The 11,682-nt window shown below is 43.5% G+C and overlaps 1 protein-coding gene across 1 annotated transcript in view; it reads right to left on the minus strand.

Moving 5' to 3' along the window:
* LOC143984328 (gastricsin-like) overlaps window positions 1-11,682 on the minus strand; it is a 37,683-nt gene that overhangs the window by 16,399 nt on the left and 9,602 nt on the right. Inside the window, exons 4-6 of the mRNA XM_077484567.1 lie at window positions 9,245-9,363; window positions 7,572-7,771; window positions 7,015-7,122 (exon numbers count right to left, since the gene is read on the minus strand). Of these exons, the coding sequence (XP_077340693.1) occupies window positions 7,015-7,122; window positions 7,572-7,771; window positions 9,245-9,363 (427 nt within the window). The remainder of the gene's footprint in view (window positions 1-7,014; window positions 7,123-7,571; window positions 7,772-9,244; window positions 9,364-11,682) is intronic.

Here is an 11,682-nt window from a genome sequence, read left to right on the forward strand (position 1 = left end):
ACGTGAGGGACACCAAGCAAATCCTTAATATGTTAAGTACCATCAAACCAGCACCAGGTTTATGGCTTGTGACAGCGGATGTTATATCACTTTACACTATCATTCCCCACGAACTGGGCTTTGAAGCCGCCAGAGTTTATTTGGAGCGAGACTCCGGTTTAACTCAGATCCAGATTGATTTTATTTTGGCTCTTTTAGACTTTGCAGCAAAGCACAATTATTTCTGGTTCGATAACCAGTTTTATCGTCAGGACAAAGGGGTTGCCATGGGAGCCAAATATGCTCCTAGTTTGGCTAATCTATTTATGGCCAAATGGGAGGAGGACGTCATCAATTCTCCCAGACGTTCGGAGATAGTGCTGTGGGCACGATATATTGATGACGTCCTCCTCCTTTGGGATGGCGAAGAACGGGAGCTCCATGACTTTATGGAAGGGTTAAACAACAACACGAGAGGCATCAAATTCAGTTATGAAGCCAGCAAGGAAGGGGTGAATTTTTTAGATCTAAACATTAGGGTTAACGGTGACAGTTTCATCACCTCTACTTTCTTCAAATCCACAGATAGGAATTCTTATATTCCTATGGGCAGTTGCCATCTGGACTCTTGGTTAAGGTCGGTCCCATTGGGACAATATCTACGCCTAAGGAGAAACTGTACTGATATCATCGAGTTTGACGAGCAAGCTAAAATACTATCTCAGCGGTTTTTGGAAAAAGGGTATGCGGCAGATCTGTTATCCGAGGCATGTTTCAATGCACGGAATAGAGACAGGTCTAGCCTGCTGGCCAACAGGGGGAGTAAGGATGATGTGAATCAGCTTTCATTACCCTTTGTTACCACCTTCTCGATGCAACATCAGAAGGTCAAACAGCTTATCCGTAGACATTGGCATATTCTGACCAATGACCAGACTCTAGGAACTATTCTACCGGAAGTCCCGAGGGTGATTTTTAAAGGAGTTTCCACATTAGGCAGCAAGATTGCCCCTAGTGTGCAAAATCCCCCTGTAAAAGACAGATGCTTCTTTTAGAACCTCAAAGGGTTCTATAGGTGTAGGAACTGTCAAGTGTGCTCTTATAATATGAATAAAAATTCTAAGATCCTTGAATTTATCTCCACTAGTACCCAGAGGAGATATATAGTAGAGCCGTTTATCACATGTTCCTCAGAAGCAGTGGTTTATCTCATCCAATGTCCTTGTGGGCTTCAGTACGTGGGGAGAACCAAGAGGGCCCTCAAGGTCAGATTGAATGAGCATATCGCCAACATTAAACGGGGTTTTGACAAACATCCCCTTTCTAGGCACTAGGCCAAAAACATGGTAGGGATCCATCCAATACTTTGTACATGGGGATCGATAAGTACAAACCCCATTGGAGGGATGGAGCTTTAGTTAGAGAGATTTCACGGTTGGAAATGTCCTGGATCCATAGGCTAAAAACTTACACCCCTTACGGTATGAACACGGATACAGACGTTAATGCATTTATCAATAATGCTTAATGGGATGTGCCTGCCAATTTTCTGGTTTATACGCGAATGTGTTCATTAATTTTTAATCCTGTAGGGATTGGTTTCCTGTGGATTCATCTATTTTTTTGTAGCGTTTGATGTTTCCCTTCTTTGCAGCTCTGATTTTTTTCATTACAAAAAATCTTTTTTCTCACAATACTCTGAGATTTTTATAAATGGATGAGATAGCCCCCAATAAAACTCTGGGTTTGGAGTGTCCAGGTAGTTCGACGGGGATTGGGGTACTTGTAGTACAGTTGTTGATGCCCCCCTCATTTCATAGCTGTGGGTGAGCTTTGCATTTTAGTCAACATTGGTAACACAATATCAGGAAGGGCTTAACCACATAGTGAGTCAGGCATTTATTACAAAGTGCTTTTTTATGATTGATTCATTTTGATTTTTAATTGTCATTTGTTATTGTAATCCTTGTATATTTTGTTTGTGTGGACAAGTCCCCTCCTCCTCCCTGACTTTCTTAATTTATTTTATGCCTATTTTTGATTTTATCCTTTCCCTTTCTTGCATTTTTAAGGAAGATCTATTTGGCATAGATGTTCTCAGCCGCTACATCATTGTAATGTAAGTGAGGCATGGTATTGGATGGAGCGCACATACTTCCGTGTTGGGGGTGATGCGCGCTGTCTATCTGCTTGGCACGCACGGCGTGGTGTCACGCTGTTACAGGGGGCGTCGCTGTCCGGCCGCAGACCAGAGAGGGGCGGGTGACTGCACGGATATGCGTCACTTCCGCCGCTCTGGCCCTCTGACCCCGTACGTCATTGGATGTGAAAGCGAGGCTTGGTCCTTCTCCGTGGGTACGAGAGGAGGTGGCCCGCTGGCCGACAGTGACACTGCCCTTGTGTGTTTTATTTGTTATGTTTAGGATACACACTTATGTGCACTTACGTCCACTTGATTCATATCATCCAGTTTAAGGATTGGATTGATACGTTATAGATTTACAACTCACATGCCACACTTCCGGGATGATCCCGGAAGTGGAGTAGGCTCTTGGGTAACAGAGGAGGTGACTTGTGCTAGACATTTATTATATAATGGAGGCAATATGGCGTGTCACCCATACCCCAGACAACGTGAATTTTTCACGAAACGCGTTGGGTGGCGTGACACGCTTATTTGCCTCAACTAAACTGGTACCAGAAGGGATATCGATTGGAGTTCGCGATCGGCCGACGCTTGCCCATTTGATGATATGCCCTATGTTCTTTTATGTTTGTAAGTGTATTTCTCTTTTTTACATTTGCGTTTTAATAAATGATTTTACACTATTTGGAGTATCTTTTCCTCCCTATGGTGGACCTTCTTTGATTCTCCAATGAAACATATCTGAGTCCTGCTCCAAAAAACGTTTTCCCTATTTCTGATGGTTCATGACTGGCGTATCCCCTAACCTGGTTTACGATAGAGTGCTCCACTCGGATGGCTCAAGATCGACCTATCTTCTGACCTGATCTATGATAAAGCGCTCCTTACTGGGGCATCTGGTAAGGGGCTAGTGCTATTTGTTTGGTGGAGGTGCACCTGGTCTTGCTTCACGCTAAAGGGTTTTGGATTGGACAGATTCCTTTGAACATGGGGTGGTTTTCAGTTGGACTCTTTGTGGACTTTATAATATTGCCACACTTATGTTGATTTACTTTTTATAATATTTATAGTCCTGTTGGGTGTTACTTCACATGTTTTTTTCTGAATTTTTTGGCACGTATTGACCCAGTATTGTATTTCTCACCTTAGTGTTCACAATATACGAGGGTTAATACATATGTTCATTTCACAAGTTATAAGCAATGGTTTATGTTACATTTAGTTATGAGACTTGTTTTTTGAATCATAAGTCATAAGAAACACTTTTTTTAAGGTGGGGTGGCTTACATCCTAATAGAAATATTAGGGATTGCGCAGTTCTTTCCTTTTTTTTCTTTTCTTACACGTATATAACACTTTTGGTATGTACTAGAATTGCTGCATCACAAAATTCTTCTTGTTATAGACTGTAGCGCGGATTTCCTTTCTCTTTTTCATTAATTAAAATATATACATGTATCCAAAACATGCATTAAAGCAGAACTCAGCGGCTATTCCAGTGCCAGTCTACAAAGAGTTCAATAGTCTTCACTGTTTTCTCTGAATCCATTTAGGTTTTATGAGGTGCTGAACCCCAAAGAAGGTTGAGTGGTTTGGCCCCTGAATTATGTTGGCTGTTTTTATATGGCCTATTTATCAACAATTAAAATTATTTGGACTTTTTCATCTGTTTATTAGACTAGTGCTTTGAGTTTTTTTCTATGGTTTGAGCTACTATGGGGTACTCATTCAGGGATCTCAAACTGGCGGTCCTCCAGCTGTTGCAAAACAACAAGTCCCATCATGCCTCTGCTTGTGGGATGCCTCATGGGAGTTTTTCAACAGCTGGGGGCCGCCAGTTTGATACCCCTGCGATTAAGGGGAGTCTTGTTATGTGAGTGATTGTTTGAGGTTTTCATTCAACTGACTGCACATACAAAGTTTGAAAATTCCCAGCACCTCTTTAAATGTGCTTCTGCAACCCAGCCTAGGTGAAACAACAGGAGTAAGCTAATTGGTTGCTATGCTGTTAAGAAATGTTCTTGTTAGCACGCCTTCCAGAAATAAGCTCTTCTGTACCCGTGGTGGGCAGTGTAAAAGCCTTGCACACTTATTTGTTGAAACTGCTCATGTAGTTTTAAAATACATAACAATTCTAATCTAATTTTATGTTTTTTGGGAAAAAAAGGCTATCAATGTCAAACATGCATACAATGAAGCTACTTTCACACTGGGGCTGGGGGCATTAGCGGTAAAGCTCCACAAATTTGCTAAATAAATACATATTTCCGAACAAAGGGTTAAAAGTGCACGCAAACCTGATTCCAATGGCAGGAGGGGTGGAAGAGTGGTGTATATACTGCTCCTGCACCGCCCGAAAGATGCTGCTTGCAGGACTTTTTCTAACGTCCTGCAAGTGCACTGCCCAGTGTGAAGGGACTCGGGCTCTCACACTGGGGCTGCAGGGGAGGTGCTTTTCAGGTGCTATTTTTAGCCCAAAAGCGCTAAGAAAAAGCCCAGGTGTAAAAGTGGCCTTAATTATAAGTTACCGAATTCATGTTGTAAAGGTTGGCCTCTGAAGATACACTATTAGCAATATCAGGGATTTTTTTTTTCCTCAGAGAATAGGTGCAGAAAAATACCCCCCCAGCCAACTCCACATCCCCAACGTCATTGTTTCACGGGGAAAGTAAAGTAAAGCACACCAAATATTCATATTGCTCAAGGCCCAAGAGACACAGAGTACAGCACTTAGGAGTGCATATCACACAGGGCTCAGGAAAGAGTACTATGCAGTGATGAGGTGTATGTATCACACAGAGCAGGACAAAAAAAAAATCAGCAAAGGGGACAGTACCTACATATCTCCCCCAATGTAATCATCTATTGCTCACTTATGCATCCAATCCACAGTTCACCTCTTCTCCCTGTGCACAGCTCACCACTTCTTCCCCTCGTCCGCAGCTCACCACTTCTTCCCCCTGTCCGCAGTTCACCACTTGTCCTTGTCTGCAGCTCACCACTTTTTCCCCCTGTCCGCATCACACTTCTTCTCCCCCCCCCCCATCTGCAGCTTACCACTTCTTCCCGCATCCTTAGCTTACCACTTCTTCCCCCATCCTCAGCTTACCACTTCTTCCCCCATCCGCAGCTTACCACTTCTTCACCCATCCTCAGCTTACAACTTCTTCACCCCATCCACAGGTCCCTACTTCTCCTCTTCGTCCACATCACATCTCTTCTTCGCCCCATCCGCCCCATCCGCACTTTACCACTTCTTCGCCCCATCCGCAGCTTACCACTTCTTCCCCCCATCAGCAGCTTACCACTTCTTCCCCCATCTGCAGCTTACCACTTCTTCCCCCCGTCCGCAGCTCACTACTTCTTCCCCCCATCTGCAGCTTACCACTTCCCCCCCCCCCATCTGTAGCTCACCCCTTCTTACCCCCCATCTGTAGCTCACCACTTCTTCCCCCCCATCTGTAGCTCACCACTTCTTCCCCCCCATGTGCAGCTCACCACTTATTCCCCCTATTTGCAGCTCACCACTTCTTCCCTACGTTCGCAGCTCACCACTTCTTCCCCCAATTAGCAGCTCACCACTTCTTCCCCCCATCCTGTCAGGGCTGGCTTAGCCCTTCCTCCTCTGGGCTGGCTGCTCAGCTGTCGGCTAATTGCCAGTTCTCTTCTCTTTCCACAGTTACCAGCTGTTTCCAATGATGCTCGTCTGACCTGCCTATTTAAAGCCTTCCAGCTCACTCTTTCCTTGCCTTCACATTGGTCACATCACAAGGAACCATCTACTGCTGTTTGTTTCTAGACTGGCTTGCTGACATCCCAACTGGCTTCTTATCCTGCTTGCGGTTGCTCTCCTTGGATCCCTGACTTCCGGCCTGGCTGATTACCCGATCTGGTTAATGAACTTTGGACTGGCTGACTACCCGATCTGGCTACTGGACTCTGGCTATGCTTGACTACGCTTTTTTTCTATTTACCATTTATTTTTATTAATAAACAAGTATGATTTGATTGTACTTCTGTCTCAGTCTGTTTCATGGTTTCTGACACATCTGCAACTGCCCACTTCTTCTCTTTGTCCACAGCATACCTCTGTACCTCTGCCCAGAGCTTAATTTGGCACCCCTATCCAGAGTTCACCTGACCACCCTGTCAACAACTCAACTCTGCACCCCACCTGCCCCCCCCCCATCCACAGCTTAAACCCCCAGTCCACAACTACAGCTTGTCTCTATGCCCTTCCATGTTTCACTTCTGCACCCCCCTATCTACAAATTACCCCAATCCACAGCTCTCATCTCTTCACTCGCTGCCACCTCTAAAGAACCTGTCAACCCCTCTTCCTAGCTATTTCCACTGTACCTCCCCACTATTCAGCTCTATCTTTGCACAACCTCTCACCCTTTCCAGCTCTCACGTCTGCGGTTCACAGCTGTCATTTCCCCCACAGATGCCTCTCTGCACTCTGCCACTCTCCCTTCTCCCTTTGCCTGCACAACTTTTGCTCACCTCCCCTCAAAAGCTTAATAGTGACCTGTGTACACAGGGCCAAGGAGAAGTCTTAGAACACTTCACTTGGCTCTGTGCTACAGAGATAGGCGAGAATGGGACAGGAGCCACCTCTCACAGCACCAGAGGAATAAAAAAATGCAGTGGTTTTAGCGTGGATACCCACTGACATATGCACTGCTCTACTCATGCCCTGAGTGCCCAGCAGTAGGACACAGAAGCCAGTGGAGGAAATAAGTAGTGCAAAAACTTCCTATACCGCCTTCTGTGTTCAGTGACAGGATGGAGAGGACAGGGCTGCCAGAGGTGGCGGAAGGCCATTCCAGCAGAAAAAAAGCACTGGACAACATATAAAATGCTAATGAAAGCCAAAAATTACTTACGCATCAACACCAATCTGCCAGTAAACTTCTTGTGTGACTGGAGCCCATTGGATCTGCCCAGAATACAAGCTGTTATCAACCCCACCGAAAATCACTTCACCAGATTGACTAAACAGAGGAGAAAAACAAAAAACATTTCCATGAATATTGCATGGTGTATTGTAAAAAATGTAGCCTGCACTCTTTTGACTATAAATTATTAAATTGAACTCCCTGAGTCTCATTCAATATCATAATCATATCTTTATGTTCTCATTTCCATCACGTGCCATTCTCTATTCTGCCTGCATTATAAGTCTGGCCCATCTTCCTCCAGATATTCCATAGACCTAAATAATGGTGACCTGAGTAGAGTAGCCGAGCTACAGATGATTGGTGCAGGATTAGTAGGAAAGAGGCCATTAAAGTACAGTATATGATAGTAGCACCAACCACACAGCAACCACCCCAGTCAAAATGTTTTAATGTACTGTAAATCTTTCATGATCAGTGACTTATTTAATTCATTGTATTGGGAAATCCTGCAGATTCATGCATGCTGCTGGTATATTATTTACCTGTTCATATAGACGCTGAAGATAGGATTATTAAGTAGGTTCTGTTGCAACATTCCTTGCATTGCAGTGGTGGCACCCCCTGCAGACATGGCAGGATAGGCCATTCCAAATATACCATCAAACTTAGAATAGTAAAAACTGCTGCCACTCTCTGAGTAGGTCAGTCCAAATTCCTGGTTTGTGATAGTTAGTCCTTGAACCTGTGTTGTCAAATAAGTTGTGTTAAAAAGCATTAGTGTATAATTACATTTAGTAGTGTACATAGAGCAAGCATACACCCTCTGTTTTTACCATAAATTGTGAGACAGGGTAATTTAGTTTTTTTGTTTTGTTTTCTTTTTTGTTATTTTGCAGGCTAGCTTGTAAGGGCCGGTTCACACTGCGGCGCGAGGCGAGGCGACACGGCTCGCCTCGCCTCGCTCCCGCAAGTCGTCCCCATTGAGTACAATGGAACCGTTCTGAGAGGAGCGACTCGAGTCGCTCCGACTCAGAAAAAAGGTTCCTGTACTACTTCGGGGCGACTTCGGGGGCGACTTGCATTGACTTCTATGCAGAAGTCCTCTGCAAGTCGCCGCTGACCCCCCCTGCAAGTCGCGGCGAGGAAGTCGGAGACGCCTCGCCGCGGCTCGCAGTGTGAACCGGCCCTAAGTGTGCTGGGAAATGTTTATTTGTTTGTTATGTGAATTTCCCTTCCATGTGCACCCTACTGCAAAGGCTAGTTATAAATTAGGGTAGTTGCCATCTTTTTGTATAGCTTGTATGCTGGATTTGGAGTGGGGATACATTGGATGCCTTCATCTGTCATTGTGCTCTTGCTCTGCGTCCAATGTGTCCCTGTGCCTTTAACCTTTTCCCGCTGACATGACGCATATATGCAACCTCTAAAGCAGCTGGGCTTTAACCCTGTGCAAACACTTTTCTGTGCTGGGAGTGTGCAGGGCACACCGGTGGGGTCATAAAAGCTACCGATGCATACTAGCGATCAGGAGCTTACCAATCATGTGACTGCTGTAACAGCCAATCACAGGGGTCACATGACCCGAATGCCCACTTCTACCCCCAGCATTTAGAAGCTCTTAAAGGGCCAGGAGGCAGCAGCAGAAGGGCTTAAGGAGGATTGGGGTTCTTCCAAGCAAACCTAGTCTTAATTTATCCACTGCTATATATGTGCTCCGACTTGGAGACTCTCAAAAATATAGAGTTAGGACCACAGAGGAGCCTTGGCATAGGCATTGTGGCTTCAACTTATATTTGCAAATATGTGCAACTAAACCCTCTGTTTTTAATGTGAATAGTTAAACAAAATTTTGGTTTGTTTGTGATGTTACTATGTAACTATGTAACTATGTGATGTGCATTGCCCTTCCATGTGCACCATACTGAATAAGTTAGTTATAAATCGGGGTGGTTGCCATCTTTTTTTTTTTTTAGCTTGTGCACTGAGAGTACACGTAGGCTGCCATTACTGACCCCTTATTCTAAATTGATAAATTGCCTGGTTTCCTTGAGGATCCAACTGACCCAACATCTAATCTGCATGTTTGTGGTTTAAAGAAATAAAGTTAGAAACCTTGATGTAACTAGCATTTTTAGAAGAATGGGCAATGGGTGCCTACAAGCTTTTGTCAGTACATATGAATGTTAATATTAACCTTTAATATCAGTTTACTTACAGACACTGTGTCATAACCAAAGATACCACTGACGCTGCCACTGCCATAAGACATAGTGAATTGCTGGCCATTGGAGGAATATGTGGAGGACTGGCTGGGATTAAACATATTGTGGTTGCCTGCATAAAAGTGAATACAGTTAAATTAAGTTTTGATGTTATTTATTAGAAAAACTCCCTAAAAATGGTTTAAAATGGCTACTTTATGAATTATAGAGCAACTCCAGACAAACATCTAAATACAGCGAAGAAACATAAGCCTACTGATTGCACAGTGAAGAAGCAATATTCTGATAAGGGCAATCCCTCTATTCACTCTGATCTCTCATCTAGTCAATTGGCTCCCAGTGGTGCGCCTCCCTGGGACATTCTGAGTATTTCTGCATAGGGCATAATGTACAAATAAGATTATTAATATTACAATATGATTTATCATAACAAAAATACATTTTCTCCAGGCTAAAAGTCTGTTGTAGAACAAGCAAAGTTTTGCTAATATAAAAAAAAAAAAAAAAGACATTCAGGGTTAGTTACATACAGTATATAACATTCAGTATATTTTTGTTACATATAACTGTATCTGTATATATTGTACTGTGCCCGTCTGTCCATTATTTTTTAGGTAGTTTAGGTCTTATCTCAAAAGGGCAATAAGCCCAACCTAGGGCATATATGTATACTGCATTGAAGGGAAATTAAAATGTGTTTTTTTGGATGGTCTCAGGCATTCATACAGTTGTCATGAATGATCCCCACAATTTGTGTAATATGTTTACTTCCTATGACCATCAGCTCCATCTAATGTCCATATTGCAGTTATTTCCTCAAATAACCCAATCAGGCAAATACTGAGCTATAGCCAATAGATGGTGCTAATCATACAAACGTGTTAAATTGATCAAACATATTGCACAATTATGGAGATTTTTAAGTTACCCAGCTGTTAATTAAACTAGTAGGCCATGAGTTGTTTAAATAATTTAAAATGAGCTCTACTTTTTTTTTCTTTACAAAACTAAGCTCTCTCAATCAACATTAACTGTTAATGGATATAGTAAAGTATCACGCTTGCTAAGTCTTAATTTTATACATACATCATAAGTCATCATTTGTAAATTATCATGAAATTATAGTATATAAAGTTCAGTGACCTCATAGCAAAAGGAGATAAAGGAGAGCAATTACAATTATTTTGTTAGTTGTTTGTCTTAGAACAATGCTTGTTTCAAAACTGAAAATGCCTTTTAGAAGACAATGGAGAGCAAAAGAGCTCAATAATTGTTTTGTTATGGGGCCCAAGTACATGTAGTTACTATTCTATAAGGTAGCAGAGGTTGTTTACAAACTGATCATTTCTTTTATTTGCCTTAACATGTTGCATATATACTATATTTTCAAAAGTAGTGGGACACCTGCCTTTTAGGGATGAGCTTGGTGTTCAATTCGAACGCATGATTGACTCGAACATCGGCCGTTCGTCACGAACGGTCCACAATGCACTACGTCATCACAGTGCATTGCTGGCTCATGATTGGCCAAGCATGCACTGTGACCCCACATGCTTGGCCAATCACAGCACCGGCAGCGAGGAGAGCCATAATTGGCCACAGGCAGGATGCCTGTGGCCAATTATAGTTCAGGGGGTTTAGTACACGCCCACACTATATAAGGCCGCCAGCGCGGCGGCCTTGTGTAGTGTGTTGGCATGCAGGGAAAGAGCTAGATAGGTAGGGACAGTGTGTTCTTTTCTCAGCCATCTGCAGGAGTTAGTGGGTGTTGTGTGCGTCCAGCGCAGTATACACCTGTATCTACCCTTTATTGCGGTTGTTCTCTAATACAGCAATCTGCAGGAGTTAGTGGGTGTTGTGTGCCTTCAGCGCAGTATACACCTGTATCTACCCTTTAGTGCTGGTGTTCTCTAATACAGGCATCTGCAGGAGTTAGTGGGTGTTGTGTGCCTCCAGCACAGTGCAGTATACACCTATATCTACCCTTTATTGCTGGTGTTCTCTTAGCCCTTGTACACATGGTCGGAGAATCCGTCGGAATGTGTCCTATCGGACCGCGTCGTCGGATAATCCGACTGTGTGTGGTATGCATCGGACTGATTCCGTTGGAATATCCGTCGGACCCAATTTTCCAACATGTTGTAAATATTTCCTGACCAACTGGGCCGATCGGACATACTCCGATCATGTGTAGAGAATTTTGATCGGACCAAGTGCCATGCATGCTCAGATCAAATTCCTACATCAAAGCTATTGGCTACTAGCCTGAATGTAGTCCCATCGTAACGAAATTACGTCATCACGTTCTGAAAGATCGGATTTTTCGCCAAATTTGTCCGACCGTGTGTATGCAACAGTTTTGGACAAGATCCGACGGACAAAATCCGATGGATTTGGTTGTGGAAATCTCCGACCGTGTGTACAGGGGCTA

Source organism: Lithobates pipiens, unplaced genomic scaffold (assembly GCF_037356315.1).
Source record: "Lithobates pipiens isolate NorthernLeopardFrog02 unplaced genomic scaffold, aLitPip1_a1.2 Scaffold_16, whole genome shotgun sequence".
NCBI lineage: Eukaryota > Metazoa > Chordata > Amphibia > Anura > Ranidae > Lithobates > Lithobates pipiens.